The 24,941-nt window shown below is 37.2% G+C and overlaps 2 protein-coding genes across 4 annotated transcripts in view; one reads left to right on the plus strand and one right to left on the minus strand.

The window, feature by feature from the left end:
• The first annotated feature begins 1,091 nt into the window (after nucleotides 1-1,091).
• The window catches only part of LOC128209587 (interferon-induced very large GTPase 1-like), a 40,681-nt gene continuing 16,831 nt past the window's right edge, over nucleotides 1,092-24,941 (plus strand). The window contains exons 1-4 of one of the 3 annotated variants that reach the window (XM_052913678.1): nucleotides 1,115-1,178; nucleotides 12,175-12,270; nucleotides 12,843-12,941; nucleotides 13,945-15,879. In XM_052913678.1, coding sequence (XP_052769638.1) covers nucleotides 12,843-12,941; nucleotides 13,945-15,816 — 1,971 coding nt within the window. In that variant the 5' untranslated portion in view covers nucleotides 1,115-1,178; nucleotides 12,175-12,270 and the 3' untranslated portion in view covers nucleotides 15,817-15,879. Of the gene's footprint in view, nucleotides 1,179-3,325; nucleotides 3,552-5,374; nucleotides 5,723-12,174; nucleotides 12,271-12,842; nucleotides 12,942-13,944; nucleotides 15,880-19,220; nucleotides 19,509-24,941 lie in introns of those variants that run through there. The other 2 variants (XM_052913677.1, XM_052913676.1) reach the window with 2 other exon arrangements.
• Nucleotides 16,329-17,806, minus strand: LOC128209591 (P2X purinoceptor 7-like). The gene is made up of 2 exons (XM_052913688.1): nucleotides 17,255-17,806; nucleotides 16,329-16,930 (listed from the first exon to the last, which is right to left on the minus strand). Exons 1-2 carry the CDS (start codon nucleotides 17,737-17,739, stop codon nucleotides 16,765-16,767), a joined length of 651 nt encoding a protein of 216 aa, XP_052769648.1. The 5' UTR covers nucleotides 17,740-17,806; the 3' UTR covers nucleotides 16,329-16,764.

Genomic DNA, 24,941 nt, shown 5'->3' on the forward strand with positions numbered 1-24,941 from the left:
ATGAAAAACCGGCTGAAAAGTACTCCCTGATACGCGAGTCTAATTCGTCTTCCATGTTTACGCATGTCCAAACGGAAGGCGAAAGTGCGATATTAAAATATCGTGTTTTCGCCTTCGCGGTCAGTAGGGCGAAAACGCGAAAACACGATACATGATCGCGAAAACACGATGCAAAAAATATCGCGTTTTCGCGCTATTAATTTCGTGTTTTCGCGTTTTCGCCCTATTGACCGCGAAGGCGAAAACACGAAAACACGATGGGAGATCGAGGGCGAATACGCGAAACCACGATATTAATAGCGCGAAAACGCGATAATTTTCGCATCGTGTTTTCGCGATCTTGTATCGTGTTTTCGCGTCAATGCATCGTGTTTTCGCGATTTCGCCCTCACGGCGACAGCGCGAAACCACGATGGCCCTAACGGAATTCCGTACATAGGCATAAAGACCATTTGTAAAGCCTGATTTGTATTAGTGTACATTTTAAAGATATTATCTTTGATTATATTGGCGTTGCGGTAATGACTTCAATCTTTGGGTCATATTGTTTCAAACACACTGTGATGTAAATATGGCAGATTTATGCGCGGACATGTTAATAATCTGACAGTAGAATGTCCGTAGAGTGCACATAGAAGTTAAAAGAAGCTGGCCTAAACGCAAGATGAACTGTGTTAAGCTAGCCTGTACATGTAGATTGGCAAATTTTATAGAATTACCCATCCCTTGTTACAAAGCTATGCTACTCATATGGTTGGATATGGGACCTTGGTTATCTTGAATATGATCAAATGTAGGTGAGCTAAACGCAGGTGGGTTTTTCCATGATTACGTCAGCAATTATGAAACTTGATAATGCATACTGTACAGTATGTAGTTATCGTGGGGGTACGCCTGGGGGAAACTTATCGACACAAATCAACCTTATACATCCTTTTACCTCAAGTATTCGCAGAGTATTGTATATAATGTACTGTATGTTTATTATGTACAGAATGCAACATATTCTTATATATTTTTTTTATTTCAAATGTATTGATGTATTGGCCCGGAGTCAGACAGCTTTTAAACCCTTTGGAACCTTATGCTTTCTTAAAGCGGTCGACGACATGTTTTTTGTTATTCGGACCTAGCCTTGTGGAGAGAGACCGGGACTCCGTTCATCAGTTCTTAAAGCAGTAAGAGTTATATTTTTATATTAATATATTTAATGGGATTAATTGTTTGTTTGATATTTTGATTGATTGATAAAATAATAATCTGTTAAAGATATTTATCGATGTCGCATACTGATACTGAACTTGAACTTTCGATTTCATTTTTCAAGTCGTACTTCGAAATATTAAAATCATTGCATGCTACAGTACAGGGGTCATCCGGCCCGTCCACAGTAAAATTGTCCAAGTTCACTTAATATGTCATATATCAGAGAAAACTAATAGAATATCAAAAGCACCATTTCGGACAAGAATTGTTAGAATCCCCCCCCCCCCCATTCATTCTAAAATGCCGTCCAGGCTTTTTTTTAATGATGGTTATCCTGGACTAACCATCTTAAAAAAAGGCCTGGACAGCATTTAAGAATGACTACCCCCCCCCCCCCCCCAGTCATTCTAAAATGCCGTCCAGGCTTCTTTTTTTTAAATGATCCCCCCCCCCCGGCAACAATTTCAACTATTTGAACTTCGGTTCTAAAAGGGACGCATGTCTAAAGTTTTGCCCCTAAGTAACGAGGTGTTCCAATTGGTCTTCACATCATACAAATACATCAAGTTATTCAATGCTAACTTAAGTTATTGAGTGGAAACCACCTTATAACCAGGATTTTTAAAAAAAAATCTGGCTTATGAAGGCATTGTGCTCACTGTCTCTAAACTTGTTTTAATTTTAATTTCGTGAATGAATGGCATATGTTTAACAATTTGTAATATTTTGAACATGACAATTAGCTTAAACATATATATAAAGACGAGCTAGCATTTTTATTGTTATTGTTAACATAAATTATATATAACTTTGTATTATAGTCAGTTACCGGCCTAGTGCGATTCAGCGAATTGAGACAGGGGTATTCCTCTGCAACCATACTGCCTTTATTTCAATTAAACTTTATGGGAAGGTTTACTTACAATATACCGAAGTTTTGCACTTGGGCGTATTATCAGCCCTTTTCAGTTAAATTATATTTCACAGAGCTATGACCCCTTGAATTTGTTATACTTATTGTTTTTGTCTGAAGCATACCAATAAGAGTCTTTGAGGATTTTACCTCAAACTTCATATTTCAATATATCTTTGTGAGGAGAAGTGTAGTATAATCAAACCATAGCTTTGTCTTTGGTATTTTATTGCATGTTGTATATATATGTTTGTAATTAATATGGGCATAACTCAAAAAGGCTTTAAGGTATTGACTTCAGACTTCAAACACATGTTGATCTTATTGAGGAACAGTGCAGTGCACAGGAATACTAACTCGGTATTTTGGTTACATTAATTGATTGCCCTTTGTTAAATGCTATACTTTTTCCGAATCATATACAGGTACTTAGGAATTTTTCAGCTTTAATAGCTAACACTTAAAATGCTTCTGTACTTATTTCGGTGTGGGGTATGACAGTCTGTGCCTGCTATTTGTACATTTGCACTTTCTTTCCAAAACAATGCGTGTGATTTCAAAATCACAAATCCTCTCAACATTGAACAGAAGTCTTGATGCTTCTGTCCACCATCTATACTCAATTGCCTTATAAATGAATAACTGTTAGCTTTAAAAACTAAAACATACAAAAAAGTTGAAAATTATTTTTTCTAATTTGTGATTTTATTCTAGATAACAACTCTGTTCTGGCTCCAGATCAACCCAGAAAAAGAGTATAAACATGCTTAGTCTGGTAAACAGGCGGTCATTTTTATTCCCGACAAAATAAAAGCATTCGATAATACTGGTTTTATCTTAAATGTAAGCTTCTTGAGTGAAAGTCAGCTGTAAATTGGTGAAAATGTTCTACTTTCGTTTGTAAACATGCATGTGTTTGATGGGAGAATCGGTTTAATAACCCCATAAACAAAATGTTTACCAAATAACCGATATGTGTGAAGATTAAACATATTTATATGGCACTGCATTCCCCGATTTCTCAAAAAAGCCCTCATAATTGTGATATTAGATAAAATAAGGAGTCAAACTTATGTTTTATGATGATGTCAGTTCTTTTGCTCTAGCTCAGAAGTGTCATTGGCTCCTTTTTATATACAGCTCCTAAAAGAGCTGGAGCCACTGTTTCCCACTCGTGCTTTTAATCAAACTGAATCTGTTTTAAAGGAAATAAAGTACTGGTCTACAACGGTTAGAAGAATGGGTGTAGACCTTCAAACATACCGTGGGAGGATTGGCTCCTTCAATTCTGCTGGAATACATAATGCTAGTGTCAAAGGAAGCAGTGTTCTGGGTGACATTTTCCTGATGTCACTGATGACGGGCTCATTATCGTTCATAGGACTGCTTCTTTTCATGGCAGGAATAGAAATAAACCCAGGGCCTCTGACAGGTAACGGTTTCCTATCGTTTTATCATTATTTGTAAACGAATAACTTTCTAAATAAAACAGCATTATGTTGCATAAAAAACGCAAAATATAATAATCATGAAGCTGTTACTAAGCAGCCTCCAAAAGAGTGGGGGAGCAAGTTTTACACAGTTTAGTTTGCTCCCAAAACACATTTATTTTATTTATTAAAGTCTCATATGCGTGGGTCACTCAGTATGTAATGCATCTGAAAGGATATTTTAGTTGTAACGTTTTTGAAAAGTTGTTGTATTTTAATTTAAAAGCCACACTTCAGTTGTATTATTAATTGAATAGATTTAATAAGACAATAATACCTAATAAACACATATATACACCCCATAGGTAAGAACGCTCGCAAGAGTCCTTTATCTTTATTTTATAAACACATATGATAACAAACTGAATTTATATTTATTGTTTACAAAACATAGGTTTAGCAAAGCTGTACTATAATATTTACATTTCGATGGTAATCACTACATTCTACACCCAAGTGTCCACTGTTTAATAACAACGCCTAATAACGCTTATTTTGGGCGCACTTTAAATCCTCTCAAACTCGTTTTCTGCCCTACGTTTGATCCGTCTCACCAGGCCGTCCGGGTTGTTCTGTTTTACTTCCCTTCTGGGTCCTCCTTGTTGTATGGATGATAATAGAGCGGTACGTTTGTCAAACAAGTACTTTCTCTTCTCAGTCGAGTATTTCCCTGCCTCTTCACTGTTGTAGTCTTCGAGCAAATGCAGTTGATCAGATGTTGTTTTCTTATTTGACTAAATATAAGTTTTAGGGCAGGTTGGGATATTTATTAATAACTTCTATAACCTTCATTCAATTTACTTTATACTTCACAGAGTGATTCAGGACCATCACACAATGAGGTTTCATAACTCCTTATTATCCTTAACACAAGTTATGGCCCTGATTGACTTAGGAACTTAGGTTAAACTTCTAGGGCAAGTTGGGATTTTGTCTTATAAGTCCAATACCCTTCATTCAATTGACTTAATACTTCACACAGTTGTTCAGGGTCATCACATAATGAGGTAAGATAACTCCATATTATCCTTTATACAAATTATGGCCCCTTATTGACTTTGGAACTTAGGTTACAGTTTTAGGGCGTATTTAAACCCTAAATACCAATTATGGCCCTTGATTGACTTTTTTTAATTTTCTTTTGATTTCTTTTGACAAGCACATTTTTATATTCTTAACCAGATTTTCACAAAGGGAAAACAAGTTTTAAGAATGACTTGTGTCATTGTTTGGGCAGGCTGGTGGGAGGGCTGAGCGTCAATGTTACCTTATGAATATGTATCGAATATTTTTAGCTAGGTTTGACATCTAGTGACTGAACTTGGTACATTGTATATAGGAAGAGAAAATGGAGAGCTTTCATGGGATTGCGTTTTTTTGTGTGGCCCAAAGGATCAAGGTCAAGGTCAAGGCTTCTAGTCACAGAAAAATGGTTGATATTGAATAACTTATGTAAGGGTCGACATATTGCGAGCAAACTTGGTATATATAAAGAGTTTATAAAGACCTTTCATGAGATTGTGTTTTGGGACCCCGAGAATAATGGTCACTGTTTACTTTTTAATTTGATTTTTATTGCTTTTGACAGGCACATACATCATTATTGTATTCACTTCATATTATGCTTTAAATCGATGTTGCGAATTGCGATAAGCGATATTTTACAACGTTCCGGTAAATTCGGCAATTTTTTATAGCACCCCGCTTTGCGCATGCGCAATTGCCATTGTAATGCGAAGTATTCCGAATACGCTGTATTCGCGGAAATATTGACATTTCGTGAAACGGTTGTTTTAATTTCTAAGATATACATGTTGTTAGCATTTTGATTTAATAAATGACGAAGTGTATTGTTGCGGGCTGCAGTAGTAGCACAACGAAAGGTGACAAAGTACACAATGTCCCAAGTGTTAGAAAGAAAGCGGACAGAAAGACATGGTTGTCGAATGTCAACAGATTGGACTTGATGTGTAAACCACAAAAAATTGTTGTGTGTAATAAACATTTTCATCGGAAGTGTTACCAGAAAAACCTCCGGGTTGAATACATGGAAGGTAAAATCCAATATGATCTCGTACCAGGCTCAGTGCCAACTATTGTACAAAGAGGAAAGGTAAGACATGTATTTTATTTCTTATGGTTTTATTTAATTTCAATACTCTATGAATATTTTTTAAAGCAGGCGTGGTGTGTTTTAAGTTATAAATATGATGACCTACATGACATGTACAAAGTAAAAAGACAATATATGATATGAATAAATTATTGTCACATTCTACCAATCACATTAAAAAAAATGATGACAGTTCTAAAAACCTTTTTTACGCAAACCTTCAAAAAATGTCATGTCCATTCATCTTATGTAGAATTGATAGTAAACATGTTGAGAAAATATAATAACTAGGTCTAGGATTAATTTGTTCCAAATGTTTGTGTTTATAAATAAGTTATGCACACATGGCGTTTTTGTGAAAATGAATTATGTTGACTTGACCGGATTAAGTACTCATTTTCAGTAACCTTTATTAAAGTCATTACTTCTGTATCTGTATGGGTACGTCAAAGCTACCAATACTGGCTTTCACTTGACGGGGGTGTGCGCATAAAATTAGTTTTTATTTGTCTGTAAGTAGAGCTGATTTGAAGCAATCTATGGTTGATGAATCTACCACACTGTCACTTAATTGATTCCACTCTGGAACAGTTCTCACGAAGAATGAGTTCTTGAAATTGGCTGATCTACTATCTATATTTGAAAAGCACTGTTTGTTATTATTCACTGAGTTTTCCACAATGTTTTTGGTGATAAAGTTTTCAAAACGTTTAGCCCTAATTGTTCGTTTCGGTCTCAAAGGTGTGAGATAGTGTTCAATATTGATGGCCGGTACGTGCCCTTTCACCATCTTGTACAGAAAGGTCAACCGCTGGTGGCGACGTCTCTCTTGAAGTGGGAGGAGGTCTAGTTGGGACAGCATCTCTGTGACTGCACCATCATGTCGAGAGCGGTAATCCCTAGTGATGAAGCGTGCTGCCGATCGCTGGATTTTCTCTAGTCGGTTGATGTCACTGGTTGAGTAGGGGTCCCAAATGACGCAGCCATACTCGAGCTTGGACCGAACTAGAGCCAGGTATGCGTTCCTCCTGCATTCTTTTGGACAGTACCGGAGGTTGCGACGTAGAAATCCAAGGGTTGAATTGGCCTTCTTTGCTATGTTGGTTATGTGGTTATTCCACTTCATATCTTCGGAGAATGTTATGCCGAGGTAGGGGTTGGTTTCTACACGTTGTAGTATGGAGTTGTTGATCTGGTAGAAGAAGCTGGATTTGTGCTTTGAGCTCAGAAGGTAGCACTTCTTCGCGTTAAACTTCATCCCCCAGTCATTGGCCCATTGTTGTAGAGCGTCTAGGTCTTGTTGCAGCTGTTTGTGGTCTCGGAACGAGTTAATCGCCCGGTATAGCAGGCAGTCGTCAGCAAAAAGTCGGATGGTGGACTTCACTCTCTCGGGCAAGTCGTTGATATGGCAGAGGAACAGCAAGGGTCCGAGCACAGTGCCTTGGGGGACGCCGGATCCAACGGGGACTTGCCGGGACTTCTCACCTTCAACGACGACACACATTTCTCGCAGAGTCAGGAAGTGGGAGATCCATTTCAGTAGTGGTCCTCGAATTCCATAATTCTCTAGCTTGAGGAGCAGTCGTTGATGAGGCACTGTGTCGAACGCCTTGCTGAAGTCCAGTATGATGGTATCCACCTGCTTGTTGCGATCGAAATGCCCAAGGAGATCATGTGCAGTGACGACGAGCTGGGATTCGCACGAGTAACCCGACCTGAAACCGTGGTTCAGAGATGTAAGAACGTTGTTGTTGTCTAGATGGTTGAGGATGTGGTGGCAGATGATGTGTTCCAGTAGTTTGGAGACAACGCAAGTGAGAGACACAGGACGGTAGTTCTCAGCAGTGTGACGATCCCCCTTTTTGTAGACAGGCGCTACGTTGGCATTCCTCCAGTCATATGGCAGCTCACCGGTGTCAACTGAGCGCTGGAATATGGCAGTGATGGCAGGTGTGGCTTCCGCAGCACAAGACTGGAGAACGCGGTTTGGTAGCTCATCTGGTCCTGCCGCCTTGTTGACCTTGATGTTTCTTAGGAGTTTTAGTACTCCTTCAGCCCCAATTGTGAGTGGTGGAGTTTCGCTGTCAACTCGTTTTGGCAAGGGTGGAGTCTTCTGGTTTGTGTCATCCTTGGTGAAGACGGATTGGAATTGTTCGACGAGGATCTCGGCCCTACCTTTTGGGTCAGTGACAAGATGACCTTGACTGCGTAGAGGTGCGATGCCTATGTTGTCTTCATTCTTGGATTTGACGTACTGCCAAAAGGGTTTGGTGTTGTTTTCTTTCAGGCCTTCATCAATAACTTTGTTGATGTGGGTCCATTCGGCTTGCCGTAGGTGGCGCTTGCAGTCCTTTTGGCACTGTTTATATTTGGTCCAGTTGTTGGTTTTCTTGGCCTTTTTGTAAAGTTTGCCTTTGCGTCGTAGATGGCGTTTGACGGATCTGGTTATCCAGGGTGTTGAGTTCTTTCGTGTTTTCATCTTTGACGGGATATGTTTGGAAATTGCTGATTGGAGGTCTTCTTTAAATGTGTTCCATAGTTGATGAACTGATGTTTCGTCTTTATAAAGTTGTACAACTTTATTTGAGATGGCGGCAACGTTCGTCTTCAGGTCATCCCAGTTAGCTTTAGAGAAGATAAAGCATCGCCTTGGCTTCTGTTTGCTGTAGTAGGGTCTTGTATTCGAATCCACGACGACAATATCATGGTCGCTTATCCCTGGAGCAGTGGTACTTGATTTTATCAGAGACGGGTTGTTAGTAAAGGTCAGGTCCAACATTCTGTTTTCTCGGGTGGGCTCATCATGGGTCTGAGTGAGGTTGAAGTCGACGGAGAGGTCTAGTACCGCCTGTTGAACTGCCTTGTCGGAGGCACCGTCCTCCACTGTGAGGTTCTGCCAGTTGATGTCAGGGCAGTTGAAGTCTCCGGCCAGGAAGGTAACTTTATCCTTCTGTTTGTCTAGCAGCTCAAGCGACTTCCTCAGTTCATTCACATCCTCCATTCTCCTGTGTGGCATGTAGAATGAGGCTACGAGAAGGTCTTTCCGACCTTTAAGTTTCACTTTGACCCATTCAAGCTCGCATTCAGTCACTAGCTCTGGTTTCTCCTCAGCTACAAGGTCTTCGTGTATCAATACAAACACGCCTCCGCCAAGGGAACCTCTGTCATTACGGTAAGCACGGTAGTGGGTTGGGAAAACTTCGCTGGATTTGGTTGCGTCAGGGGAAGGAGGTTTACCTGGTTTGACTCCCTTGAGCCATGACTCTGTTCCGCATACTATATCAGGTTTGATGTAGTTCAGGGCGGCTTCGAGATGTGCATGCCTTCCACCACCTAGGCTGCGGCAGTTGACGTTCATGATGCGAAGATTCCGCTTCTCTGAAACACAGAAGAGCGATGAAGTATTCGTACTGGATTGGCTGTGGGAGGATGACTGACGCCTGCGAGATGTACTTAGCCTGTCGGTGGGACTGCTTACGTGGCTGGGGTCGAACACAGGATTAGAAGCAAGTGAATCAACGGTGGAATTCAAATCATGTGCAGCAAGACAATGGAAACTATTTGTAGTACTGAGCTCGAAACTTCTAAAAGTAAATGATGTCATGTTGACGCTGTCGCACTTGCAGCAGAGCCACTGGACGCTTTTATGTTTGGCGAGTAGGTCATAGTCAGCTGAGCACAGCTCAATGCATGATCTATGATGCCATATGTCACAACCATCACAGCATAGGCCATCGTGGTGTTCCCATGTAACCGGCATTTCACAAAGACCGCAAGGGTAGACTGGTGTATTTGCTGGACCTGGATTACTCTCGATATCCCCACAGAGAAGTAGTAGGCATGTAAGTAGCGTGCAGGCTCTACTGGGGGATGCTTGCTCATCAATCCCAAGGTGGAACCGATGACGGAGTATTCGTGCAAAAATTCCAGTTTGGACGGATGGAAGCTGGAGGAGAGGCGAGCAGTCTCTTGTCTTGGTTGTGCAGAGTGCCATGACAAAGCCAGTGAGGAGTCCAAGGGTCATAATGTAACGCTCCATGGTCTGTGTTTCGTGCCCAAGTGTGAGCAGGTGGGTGGGGTACAAGGGGTTTCCAGACACGCACCGGCACCGAAGTAGGGAACACTTACATTGACATTTTTAGGGCTAAACTTACAAACTGTGGTTTACACATTCAAAATATATCGAAACTGTCCTCTGGTGACACTAGGATCTATAAATATTTAATTTTTTTTCCACATTTTATTTTCCGCGATGTTTACTTTTTCGCGCATGCGCAAGAACATTTATACCTTTTTAGCTTAGAAAATTGGCATTCAGGGATAGGTTCCTAGTATTTTGAAATTTCTTGTGTATCCCTGCAGTCTCCAGTCTGCCCTTGTCATAAAATTGTCACAAAACTCTTTGACAGCCATTTAGATGCATTGGTCATTACTTATTACATGCTTCCATAAATATCAGTTAGGGACAAATTGGTGTCATATCTATAATGCACATCATGACCAGCCATTAAGTTATGTATACTGATCTATTTCTGCAAGCTAAATATAATTTGATCAACCAAAGTCAAAATTATCCGTTGATCTTCATTAAATATTGTTTTTACTGCAATTTGATTTCTTTGTAGTGACAGATTTTCTTTTAATATTATAGTCATTTGTATTATCAGGGAGTCTGCTGTTTTATCTTAAAACATGTTTTTACCTTTTTTAACTATCAAATTATTTGAATACAAACAGTAGGCTGTTGTAAATGTAAAATATTATATCTTGACAAAATTGTTTCATGAAAATATTTATTGAATAAATGGAAATTGAGTAAAGACTTGGAAGTTGGACTTAGATTGATGACCAATATGCCTAATGTTTGTTTCCTCAATAGACAGAATACTTAACCATTAAACTTAATAATTACTTTAATTCATTTCATAGCTTATCTTGTATCAAATATATGTACTAGTTACCCCAGCAACTAGTTTTTGCACTGTCCAGACAGTCCTGACCAGCTGCATGTCATAAAACATATGTTTTGCTTCTGTATACACAAACTTGACCAGCTGTAGGCCATAAAACTTTTCTGCACATGAAAATTAAAAAGTGACTTTATGGTTAGTCCAGTTGCATGTCATAAAATGAGCCCTTTCTGCAGGGCCTTTGAGGTTCAGTTGAAATCAGTTTGCAAATATATATATGTAAGAATATCTACACTTATGTGCAATGACATGTAACAATTGATGTTTTTTTTAATTAGTTTCAATATACGTTGGATTAAAAAAATGATGATTTATTTATCTTGTCAAAAACACTTTTTAAAGCTATTTTTATTCAGCAATCTTTATAATAAAATAATATAGAATAACCTAGAAAAAGCCCCAATACTGGTATATACATCTAGTGCTTGCCATCTGCATGTTTAAACAGTTGAGCCCTGCCTTTAAGCTTTGATCTCTTTAAAAATAAAACTTCAGTACACAATTTCATTTAAATGAATTACAGCACATTCATTACTGTAAAGTGATGTTACCATGTTTTACTTTTAATACATAAAATTTTTAAAATCACTTGTAAAGGCCAATAGCATGTATGATCAAAGTGGTACGGATAATATCCCCCCAAGATGATTGCCCCCCCCCCCCCCCCCCCCCAGACATTAGCACCTAGGACCATAGCCCTCCCGGAAGATAGCCCCCCCGTCTTAGTGAAAAAATGGACGATATCCCCCCAATATTAAAATGCATATTATAACCATTTTATTTAAGCAAATTTGCAAAACAATGATTTTTATTATCATATGAAACAACCCGAAGGCATAAATCAATGAAAAAAAATCATGAATAGTGAAAAATAAACGGAAAAAGCATGTGATTTTACAATGAGACATTTATTATTTTAAAAGTTAATTGTTTTCTCTGTAATTTGTTGACTAAGGACTTATTTAATAATCTTTTATCAGTAAGTTCTCACCTTTAATTATCATTTGCATTGACCTTTAATTATTTAATAGGGTGATAATCCTTTATTCGATAATGACATTATATGTTTTATTTCTTTTGAAGATGTTTTAGTGCAATCCAGTTAATAATTACCGATTGACCTTACACATTAATTGCATAATAGTATACTATTCACATGGTGGAAACATCAAAGTTGTTTGTCTAATTGAACGTCAAATAATACTTTTTTATGTTTTATGAGTTTTATAAATATGCAAATTTAAAAGATTGTATATATGTAAAGTCATTTATATATATGTAGGGGGCTATTGTCTGGGGGGGGGGGGGCTATTGTCTGGGGGGGGGGGGCGCTATTGTCTGGGAGGGCTATCATCTGGGGGGGGATATGGTCCTAGGGGCTAATGTCTGGGGGGGGGGGCAATCATCCGGGGGGGATATCATCCTACACTCATGATCAAATGGGATCTTGGATTTGCATGTTGTTTTATTGTGTCATTTCAGTCAAGTGAATGTCCCAATGCAGAGCACAATGGTCAACCTACCCGTCTCACAGTATATACAGAGAGTCAGCTTCCATCAGTACCGAAAAAGCCATTGGTATAATATAGTTTGACTTTGAGCATTTTGCATACTGATTTAGTTTGTTTGCATCAACCTGACATTTATAATAGTATGGTTCAATTGATCTTAATATTGCAAATATAAATGTAAGTATGATTACTTTATTGATTTTGAATATACCTGACAAAAAAGTATGAGAGTGGTTATTAGTCTCTTTGTGGTTGGTCAGTAGGTTGGTTGGTTGCACTTGTTCTTGTCCGGAGCATAACTTGAAAACAAACGGAAGGATTTAATTTAACTTGATACGATGGTAAAGTGCAGAACGTAAAAACTGTTACTTTTGCCCTTTGTTATTTTTTGGTCCATAGCATAACTTGCAAAACTACTGCATGTCATTTGATTAAACTTAATAATATGGTATTTCTAACTGGTATATGCCTTCTTTTCCATTCAAAGGGAATTTTGAGCTGAAATTTAACAAGCTTTTGGAGATGACAGCTTCAGCAGTTTTTTGTTTAAATGAAATGGAATAAAGAATGCACAATGCCACCAATATATTTGTTGCTTTGATATTCATTAAAATGAAAATTCTTGGCTTGCTTTTTCAGATGGGTCCTTCTCGTGATGTTCTGGGAGATGTGACGAACACAGTTCTCCATTGTACAAGTCCAGCTCATCCAGTTGTTTCTTCAGCAGTTCCAAGAAAGGTATGGACCAAAAAACTAAACATAAGACTGCTCTACAAATGTAGTGACTAAACATTTCTTACAAAAGTGTTGGATATACTTTTGTACACTGTACTTATAAATGTAAACATCATTGTTTGTTTCATAGACTGTAGTCTCTATTTTTTTCTGATTATTTATTTTGTTCTCTTTAACTGCACTCTCGTTTTGACACCTTTTTTATTTTTTGTCTTGGAATGAGCAAACTTCTCGTTCAAAGAAAAAAAATAAAAAGTTGTCAAAACGTTCAATCTGTGAGAGTGCAGCTTTAAGAAAAATGCATAAAATATAAATGTTTGATCTAAAAATGAATATCTGCGATTTGATTTGTTGTCAGCACTCTTTTAGTACTGGTTTGCAAAAATACAAAAATTTGCTCATTCAAAGACAATTATAAAAAAGTTGTCAAATGGTAAATCTGTGAAAGTGCAGATTAAAGAACTCTATTTGTAAAAAAATGTAGAGTATCAGATGGCTACTCATCTTTTTAAATTAACATGATGCATTCATAGCCAGAAATTAAGATTTAGTTCATTGTCGATAAAAATGTTTGCTTTTAGGCTATATTATGAAAGGATAAAGTTAAGAAGTATTTTGGGTCGGGTATAAAAATTGAAACTCTGTGTGGAGCGCTAATTCTTATCAAGTTTTTGCCTCACTTACTTAATGGGAGTAACTACTTGCTGATGCCTATCCTTCACTGCATTTGTCATGACCAGGGGCATAGCTAGCCCTCAATTTATGTGAATTCATAATTGTGCAGGGGGGGGGGGGGGTTCGGGGACATGTCCCCTCGGAAAAAAATTGTTGCAATCTGGTGCATTCTTGGCATTCTGGGGTGCTATTTAGTACTGGAAAATTGACAGTTTTAGGTTCATGTTAACAAACTGCAACATTGGCAGATTTCTTGACAGAATCATGTGGATTCAGTTGCATACTCATGTATAGGCATATTGGTTGATCATTGTAAATAACTTATTTTCAGATGCCTCGAAGGGCCATGGTGGACGCCAGCACACAGACATGTTATATTGCCCAGCATGCTGAAACACAGACAGAGGATCAACCAGTTGACAGCTCCACCCAGTGTGACCCCGCCAGTATATCTATTGACCATTCATATACTTGTCCCAAGATGTATTCACCCCCTCGCCCCAAGATGTCTACACCAGCCCGCCCCAAGATGTCTTCACCAGCTCGCCCCAAGATGTCTACACAGTCGCGGAAACTGGGTGAACTTCCGCAACTTGACATCAGCTCAGTTCACCTACTGGACTCTACAGATCTCGAGTTTGAGTTGACCTCGGACGAGTCAGAAATGTGTGTTGATGATGAAAAGTGTGATCCAACCTTTGAACCTGCGACCGAGGAAATCACCAGTTCAAGCTCAGGAAGTTCTTTGTCTGTAGAAGACTTGAATGAAAGTAGTTTTATTGTTTATGGCCAGTGTTTGAATGAACTTCTAGCTGGTGTTCGTTGCATCAAGTGTGACAAACAATGCATGATTACAAACACTTACATGAAAGGATCATCTCTGACTGTGTATTTCCAGTGTTCTAACTTCCATGACTTTCAATGGAGTACACAGCAATCATCTGGGAGATTTCCTCATGGAAATCTACAGATTGCTGCTGCAGCCTTGTTCAGTGGCCAGAACTATAGTGTGCTCACACAGTTTGCAGCACTTCTTGGCTTACGCTTCTTGCACAGAACCTCTTACAATGCCATTCAGTCGTCTCACCTCTTCAGACTTGTAAATGATGCCTGGAATTCACACCAGTCTGAATTGTTAGAAACATATAAAGGAAAAATAGTGTGTTTAGCTGGTGATGGCAGATGTGATAGCCCTGGATTTTCTGCCAAGTATGGAACCTACACGGTGATGGACATTCAAACAAATGTCATTTTAGGTTTCCATGTAACTCAGTGTACAGAAACCAGCAGCTCTGTCCACATGGAGAAACATGGTTTGGAAAAATGCCTTGGTCATCTTCAAGACAATGAAATAACTGTTGATGTTTTGGCTACTGACCGCCATGTGCAAATAAGGAAATACCTGACTGACAAATGGCCTGATATAAATCATCAGTTTGATGTATGGCATCTTGCCAAATCAGTTGGGAAAAAACTTAGCAAGAAAAGTAAGCAAAAAGGTTGCGAGAGGCTTTCGACTTGGATTAAGTCGGTGGTGAATCACCTATGGTGGTGTTGTGCCACATGTGATGGAAATGGAGATGTGTTGGTGGAAAAGTGGCTATCCATCGTCCATCATGTGTGTAACCGCCATGTATTTCCTGGACATCATGTCACTGAATGTTGCCATGGACGGCTAGAGCCAACAGTTGAAAGAAAAACGAAATGGCTAAAGATGCAGTCACCAGAGCACCAGGCACTTACAAATGTTGTAACCAACAAGCTGTTGGTTAAGGATATCAGACAGTTAACTCTATTTTGTCATACTGGTGCTTTGGAAAGCTATCATGCTTTGCTGCTGAAGTACATGCCGAAGCGGATCCATTACAGCCTGGAAGGCATGATAGCAAGAACCCAGCTGGCTGCCCTTGACCATAACCATAATGTAAACAGGGCGCAGGCAACAGTAAAAACAGGAAGCAGGAAAGGGGAGAAACGGTTTAGAACAGAATTTTCCAAACTTTCCAAATCATGGATTGCGAAGAAAATGTATGAGAAAAAGTCATATGAATATTTAGAAATTTTGATGGAAAAAACGCTAGAAACTGAAAAATTAAATTGCACACGGCCCAACAGAAGATCGCTCCCACCGAACATCAGTAGGAATGAAAAACCAAGAAAAGAGATCATAGTTCAAGGTCGAGTCTCTCGATTTGGAAAATGATTATGACCTCGGATTCATTGTGACTTAAATGTTATTTGTTATTGCATTCTGTTATGGATTTTGTTTATCTTGTTAATTTTATAATGTTAAGTTTTGCTTTTTACTGGTTTTAAATATTATCATTAATTTATGCTTCATTTAAAATGTGATTGTCATTTTCATTACAACAGATTAAATGTAGAAAGTTGGATTTTATCTTTATGTTTTTGAGCTACTAGTACATAGTACATACAATGTTTTAAATGAGTGGCATCCTAACTTGAGTGACGAATGACCATGAAACTTCAGGGTTAGGTTGCCCGTGAGCAGTAGATATTCTCGTACCATATTCGATGTCAGTAGGTCAAGATCAATTATCAATAGTCATATAACATAAATGTCCGGAGTTAAATTTTTACCTTTGCTTTCCTCAAAGCGTTTTGCAAGTAATAAAAAACAATGCAGTGCTTAAACATATTTATTTACATTCAACATGTTCTTCACAAAGCTGAGCTCATTAATTGTGTCTTCTGTTTGACAAATATTTTTTTCAAACAATACAACAAAATTGTTGGTAAACCCACTTCCTAGAACATCACCATTGTACATGTATGGCGACTAGCCTATTGGAAGTACTTTCAGCAAAAATATTTTAAGATGACTGTTTTAAAAGATGCTGTACTTAATACAGGAGTGTCATGGAATCAATACAAACATGTAATTTTAGACATTTCTTAATTTTACGAGCTAAGGTTTTTTACAAAAGCAATGCCAACTAAAACATGCAAAGGCTATGACTATCCATTGACTGCTTTTCTGTGAAACTGGTTGTTAAAAGTGAAACATACATGTTATCTTAATTAATGCCCTAATGTGTTTACACAAAGACTTCAAGAATACACCTATAAATTTCTAAATTGTACATTTATATGCCGATTCAAACTGCTGTACACAACAATAATAGTAATCTCAGTTTGCCTCTTCGAACCCCACAAAATTGTCTCTTCCATCAAGGTTAGGGAACTGTAGGCGAACCTTGTTTACAACACAAGCTGGCACCACTCTTCTGTTATGTCGACCCAATTTGCCATAGATCCACAGCGTAAATTGTCTATATGCCGTCAACCGAAAAAAACTGAAAAAGATCAACATCGTCTTAAAACGGGCATTACAACATTTTTAATAACCAATGGTTATTGGAAAATCATGAACTATTTAGTATGTGTTCTATATGCATTAATTTAAATTATTATTTAAAGTTTTCCTTAAATTACTTTGCTATAGTAATTAAGCTGTACTCTAATAAATTTACTGATATTCTAGGGTAAATGTAGGTAAACCAGTTTTTTCGGCATTAAAAATATTTTTTTTAGCATTTCAATCAGGTTTATCAATAATATGATAATAGTGGTATTATTTTCAATATTTAAATATTTTTCTTTTTGTCATTAAAACATACGTGTCAGTTACTGGCACTGGTAGAAATGTTCCCATCATTGCAGATACAGTTATGGCTGCTACTCCCAAAACATCTCTATCCAGACAGAGGGTAGAGAACTTCGGGTGGTTACATATGCAATCAAGCTGAATTTGTTCGTTATTTTCCTTTCCATTTATTGCAACCAATTCACGGCAACATAAACAGTCAATCTCTTTCTGCATATCTGAACAACATCCGCATAGGCACCAGGCTCCAACGTTGCCAACTCGATCATTTCCAATAATATTATGATCTTGCAAACTTTCTTCGTCAGTATCCCCATCAGTTTCGGAATTCTCGTCGTCTGTATCTCGCTGCGGTTCAAAGCGATATGCCTGTATGTTTAAATCATCTAAATTCAATGGGTTTTCATCATCAGACGAAGAATCTTCGTAATTATTTGAACTATCGGCGTTATTGTTGTCCATAGAAGCCATTTTGACAGATGGGCGCTTACTGCGCATGCGCGGTTAACTCTCGCGATATTGGAACGCGAGCTCGCCTACGTCATCGGTCAAAGATGGCCCAGTGCATAAGCTGTATTACGCGTTAATTTACCTGTCACATTTCATGATCAGTGTGTCAAAAAAACCCATCGTCACAAATAATCATGATATAAAACCTGTATTTATTAGAAAATCGTATTTTCCCATTGACTCTACAACTCCTATGTTTATATAACTGAATGTAATGAACTCACAGCTTTTGAAATTTGAAAACCTGTGCTTGATCGTTTTTGAGGTCTTCATTGAAACATATTTTACTTCTGAAGGTCACTGTGACATTGCTCATTTACCCTTTAACAAAATATTAAGATGTTGAGGTACTTGACTTGAACATTCTTCTTCTTATAATTGGAGACCCTTGACTTCGTCATTCTTTATTAACTATCGGAAAACCATTATATATCTTAAGATAACTGCATCCTATTTATTTACCTTCGACCTTTAATCTCGAAATCAATTCGCGTTGTGTACTATTATGAACAAAATCCTAGTGAAATTTTAGGATCTAGTCAATCAGTTTGAGGAATTTATCGGAAGCTAAATAAACAGACGGACGGACGGACATTTGAACCATACCGTACCATGTAATACGTTACTCGGGTATAACAGAATGACCCTGCACTAAGAAAGTGACCCTTACACAAATGTGTATATGTTTTGTCTATATGGGAGTCATTGAAGCGAACTATTGTAAGTTGGATTATTCTCACATTTTTTTACATTATGAACATGGAGTGTATAGTCTGGGGGAATTATGTTTCACTTCAACATTGACATATTTTAGCTTAAAAGCAATAATAATACTTTATTTAAAGAAGGTAACACAATAAGACAATACTATCATGTCAAATTCAAATATAACACAAGTTTTATGTCCTATGAGGGCTTCTGAAATTGGCATTTATATAACATACAAGGCCACACAAAAACATAAATAAGGATGTTCAAATAACTTCCGGTTGAAATTCATTATCAGTTGACACCCATTATTCTAGTAAAGTCAAACAGAAAGACTAAAGAAACAAGCTCAGTAGCCAAAAGTTTAAACATAAACATAAACATTTAATTATATTATTACTCGATCAACCATTTTGTTAAAAATAAGTAGTAATTAGCACTATGATAGGTCTAGCTCACACTCATACACTTGGCAACTTTTGTGTATGTAAATGCTAACAACCTTTAACCTTTGAGTGGTCTACATACTATTGTGTAAACTACCCACTCAGTGAGCCAGGCATTATTTATATCTACTTGTTACCTTATTCAGATCAATAACGACTGACTTCTAATTAACTGAAATAAATGTATTGGCAAATTTGAAGTATTAAAGTGTCTTCTCACTGGACAAAAAATATGTTGATTACTTAAAAATATTAGTGTATTATATGACGACTCCATGACAGATCCTCTATACATGTCTTATTTTATTTCATTAGGAAAGTGGCCAGACAGTATTATCAGTCAGCGGGACATTGTTGCCATTGCTGCCTGTATTGGAGAAGGACTTCTTACACTGGGGCTGGTTCTTGGATTTTCTAAAGCACAAATTGAACAAATTCAGATGGATAATAGACGGTCTATAGAACAAGCTGGATCTCTTCTTTACAAATGGCTTGAGAAGGAGAGAAATAAAGCGTCATTCACAAAGCTGTTTACTCTACTTCAAGATGTTCCGGGGCTAACTGTCAACTGGGAAAAACTCGAGGAAACCTATTCATTAGTTGGTAAGTTATTTGAAATTACTCCTACATTTGCTACAAACGAATACTTTTCCTAAATTATGTCTACAGTTTTAAACAAAATGCACTTGATTGATCCTTGGGTGATGCTCTTTAAAAGCCTTAAGGCATTATAGTTTTCGGTTGCCGTGACAACCGAAACGAAACGGATGGAATGATGTTGAACTAATTGAACAGGAACGTTTTAAAGGTTACTCTATACAAAATGTGTTATTGTGTGAATTGAGTGGACTGATTTTTAAACAATCTCACGGAAAAATTTATATGTAAGTTGTCACTCTGCCAAACCTGTTTGGCTTTGGCGATTTGTTGAAAGAAAACCCATGGCTGCCAGAGTTGGGACTTGTTTTTCATGCATAGTTTTATGGCATCTTTTAACTGTCTGAAACCAGTCAGTCTAATCTATAGATTAGTATTTGACATCAAAGTCTATTTTCATATATTGAGCTCCGTTTGGGTGATCTAGGGCCATCACGCCAGCCTTGTTATTCTATTTCCGTAATTCGTGACTAGATGCCCACACTCTCTTTTTAGCCGGATTTTTCAACGAAAAATTACGGGTTATAGAATGGCGTAAACCGGGCGGGCGGTTGGGGGGTCGGGCGGGCATTAACAATTCTGCGTTAAAGTTTTCATTTTATGTAATAAAATCAAGAGTCTTGATCCAATGGTTATCAAACTTGGTTAGACTATTTGTCCGCATGTTATCTTATATATATGAATATGGGTCATCTCGGGTCAAAAACTAGGTCACTAGGTCAAATCTTTAGAAGAAATATTTCACGGAAATAAATTCAACAATTTTTATCAAATCTTGATGAAACATGATCAGAATGCTATTCTGCATTATATCTTGAATATTTTTTAATATGGGTCAACCCGGGTCAAAATCTAGGTCACTAGGTCAAATCTTGGGAAAAATATTTCCACATCATAAATTCAACATTTTTTTCATATCTTGATGAAACTTGGTCAGAATATTTGTCTGCATAATATCTTGCTTATTTTCTATATCGGTCATCCCTGGTCAAATTCTAAGTCACTAGGTCAAATGTTAGGAAAATCTTTCCACATCATAAATTCAACATTTTTTTTTCATATCTTGATGAAACTTGGTCAGAATATTTTTCTGCATAATATCTTGCTTATTTCTATATCGATCATCCCGGGTCAAATGCTAAGTCACTAGGTCAAATGTTAGGAAAATCTTTCCACGTCATAAATTCAACAATTTTAGTCAAATCTTTATGAAACTTGGTCAGAATATTTGTCTGCATAATATCTTGAGTTCTTTAACAGTTCTTTAACATGGGTCATCCTCGGTCAAAATCTAGGTCACAAGGTCAATTCTTAGGAGAAAGAATTCCACGGTCATAAAAAATTCATTAATTTTTGTCAAATCTTTATGAAACTTGGTCAGAATATTTGTCTACATGTTGACTTAAACATTGGTGAATATGGGTCACCTCAGATAAAAAACTAGGTCAAATTTTAGGAATTATTTTCCCGATGTCATAAAAAAATGAAATCTTAGATGATAAAGTGTGTCATCTAGGGTCAAAAACTAGGTCTCTGGGACAGATCTTATTGGAACATTTTTCCTCACACAAATGGAATTGTTTCTGTTTATCAGGTTATTTGTATGAATGATATATCTCCGATAAGTATAAATATGGGTCTTTTTGGTTAAAAATACTAGGTCACTAGCTCAAATCCTAGGTTTGCAAAATTGCATCATCAAAGAAAAATCTGGCTTTAAAAAGCCGCATTGGGGTCTTGTTATGTATTGTTCAATGTCAAATTGTACTATTACAGTGCGGGTCGAACTCATATGGATCAAGGGAAAAATAAACACATGGCAGTAGTCAAGGACGCTCATCGAGTCAAATTGCACATTTCGGAAGTTAGGGAATTTTCGGACTCGCTTTTGCGTAATGCTAGCAGATTCCTAGTGGACGATATTTTTTTTCGCCATTTTTTTAAACTAACACGGGAAGTGCGTTAACTCCAATGATTTCAAATAAGATTATTTGGTTTAATTCTGATTATTTATAACCATTATTCAATAAACCAAGTAACCATTGAATATATCATTAACCTTAATACGACTTACCATTTAGGTATCCCAGCGCAGACCTATTTATAACTTATAACGAAATTTGACGGGTCTTTTCATAGAAATGAGAGAGTGAACCATCAGCCAACTGATATTTAAACGTGTTTTAACCAGGTTTTCACATAGTGAAACCTGGTTATTAGAATGACGAACGTCGTTGTTTGGGCGCCGCGGGCGGCGTGAAACTCACCTATGAAATTGAATAATTTCAGTAAGGGTTGACATATCTTGACCAAACTTGGTATATAAGAAGAGTTTATGGATACCTTTCATGGGAATTGCGTTTGGGGTCCCTAGAGTCAAGGTCAAGGTCACTGTTACTAAAAACAGAAGAATGGTTGAAACTGAATAACTTTAGTCAGGGTTCACATATATCTTGACCAAGCTTGGTACGGACGGCGTCAAACTCACCTATGAAACTGAATAAGTTCAGTAATGGTTGACATATCTTGACCAAACTGTGGATACCTTTCATGGGATTGCGGTTGGGGTTCCTAGAGTCAAGGTCACTGTTACTAAAAATAGAAGAATGGTTGAAACTGAATAACTTTAGTTAGAGTTGACATATCTTGACCCAACTTGGTATAAAGAAAGAGTTTATGGATACCTTGCATGGGATTGCGTTTGGGGTCCCTAGGGTCAAGGTCACTGTTACTAAAAATAGAAGAATGGTTGAAACTGAATAACTTTAGTCAGGGTTCACATATCTTGACCAAACTTGGTTTATAGGAAGAGTTTATGGAGACCTTTCATGGGATTGCGTATAGGGCTTCTAGGGTCAAGGTCAAGGCCACTGTTACTAAAACTAGAAGAAAGGTTGAAACTGAATAACTTTAGTCAGGGTTCACATATCTTGACCAAGCTTGGTACATTTATAGGAAGAGTTTATGGAGACCTTTCATTGGATTGAATTTTGGGTCTCTAGGGTCAAGGTCACTGTTACTAAAAATAGAAAAACGGTTGAAACTGAATATCTTTAATCCAAATATTTGTGAACAAGTTCCTTTAAAATCATTTTCATTTTCCAGCACAAGAGTTTGATGATTTACTAAGATCACCGATGATAACAATATCTGTATGTGCCATGACAAAGTAACATAATCATCTTTATTAATTGATTAACCTTTCCCTTTAATATTTATTTTCACTCTTATGCATGCTTCCTGTCTTCTGTGTATATCCTCTAACCGATTTGGCATGTTCTTATACATACACACAACAAATCAACTTAGTTACAATTCTCACAACACAGGCTGAAGTTCTTCTGTCAATCATCGAAAACCTGGTTTCGTCGCATTGCGGCGTTTCTTGTTTTTAATAAGGTGTTTTAAAGCTAATAGTAATACATTGTATTAAGTAGGGTTAAATATTAACAAATCTTATATCTATATTAAGTGTTTTATTTAAGTAGGTACATGTTAAGATGCAACAGATTCATGCAAAATTAAATCAATTGTGTATTAATTATAATTATATATATATATATATATATATATATATATATATATATATATATATATATATATATCATAATTATAACAAATAATTGCAATAGTTTATAATGTTTAAGTCTAAAATGTTTGTACAATTAATATCTTAGGATCCATAATTTGTTATCAAATGTAATTAGTTTCTCAATGCATTATTACCATATGAGCTAAATAACAATATATAATAACAACCGATTATGTGCCATACACTGAATATCCATCTATACGGATATGTGACAAAGTCGTTATCAATGACGTTTGTCAAACACTATCCCATTAACTTTTGACTCTAACCTGGTAGTAAGTCTTTGTATTGGCAATATCCCAACAATATAGTTTGCCCAATACTTGTACAGAAGTTTGTTCAACAAGCAGGTTCTATGAAGTCAAAGTGATAAATCCAGTCCGTTTGCCCTGATTGGTAATTCATAAACCGAATATGTTTAACATTCTGCTTGTCACTGTCATCAATTCGATAAATTATTATGGGTCTGTCAATACGTGGATTGAGTAAGTTTTGTACCTTGCCTGAATTTACTCCAGAACAAGTTAAGCATCAGCTTGTAAGTGATCGGAACTGGATTTTTTTCGTAATTCAAAGGAATTCCTTCTTTCTTATATTTTTTTAAATGAACGCCTACGACTCTTTGTCATCTTTAGATTTACACCAGCCTGGCTGCCGCTTTTTTTATGTTAAATATTAAGGAATGTTATCACATAGTGAATATACCACCAAATGTTGACACTGGATAATGTACTGCATATTTCCTGGAAGTGCTAGACTTTGTATATTTGAAGTATTCGATAGCCATTCGATGGTACCTACTTTATTTTGTCCGTGACCCAAGTTACCAGGGATGTCTATTCGTCATCAGTGTGCTCACACGATGACTGTCATGACTATATTCGCCTGAGAAGGATCGATATAACAACATTAGCATTAGAATTGACAGGCAAGACCGGTTGGTAGAGACCTCGTGGAGGAAGAAGTTAGCATTTGACTTAACCTCAAATTCACGAATGTCTTTGAAATTGTAAGTGGTCATTTCCAAATGTCCTATTGGAATCTCCCTTGTTTTGTTTGTATACAAATATAGCGAGGTCACATCGTAGTATTTCATTTCACAGTTATAAGCGTCTGATGGTTCTAAAGCTGACGCGGTATTCAACGACATTCTACGAATGTTCGCATTGTCTGAGTTGATGTCATTTTTTTAAGTCGCCTTCCCACATAGATTTGTTACATGTAGCATGCAGCCTCTATATACCTGTTCTTTTAAATGCTCCAATCATTAAGTTCGTAGTAGCAGTAGCACTACAGGGCTCTGTTGTGTATTTTGAAACATGTCTCATTCACACGGCTTATTGCAAACGTCTGGTGCCATACCACTTCTTGCACTCAATTCAATAATAATTTAGATTTAGAAACCCTGACATTTTTTTAAAAGTTAAAATGTTCATTGTGGTGGTATAAATAGATTGGAACAATGCCTTCTGGACCTTCATATATGATCTCGTTAAAGCGTTCTTTAGATAACACATGTATCTCAAACTTAGCCAGTACTGTAAAAAAACTGCTTTACCTCTTCCATGCCACATTTTTGTAAAGGCACGCCAGCCTTCCTATGTAAGTCAATAGCATAGTTTCTTTGTATGCTGTCATATTGCAGAAGTTTCTCTATGCAAAGTATCGCTATCACTCGCGCTTGGGCAAAACAAAGGTCGTCATTATTAGTTATCTGATCTGAATGATACTGCCTTCGGTCAGCAACAGCTTGGATATATCCACGCATTGTGCGCACTTCCAAAGGG

Source organism: Mya arenaria, chromosome 11, assembly GCF_026914265.1.
Source record: "Mya arenaria isolate MELC-2E11 chromosome 11, ASM2691426v1".
Lineage (NCBI taxonomy): Eukaryota > Metazoa > Mollusca > Bivalvia > Myida > Myidae > Mya > Mya arenaria.

Excerpts from the sequence above, each read along its gene's own strand:
- LOC128209591 (XM_052913688.1), bottom strand. The coding sequence starts at position 17,739 with ATGCGCAGTAAGCGCCCATCTGTCAAAATGGCTTCTATGGACAACAAT. Across the intron at positions 16,931-17,254 it reads CCAGTGCCAGTAACTGACAC|TTTTTTTCGGTTGACGGCAT; the intron begins GTATGTTTTAAT and ends GATCTTTTTCAG.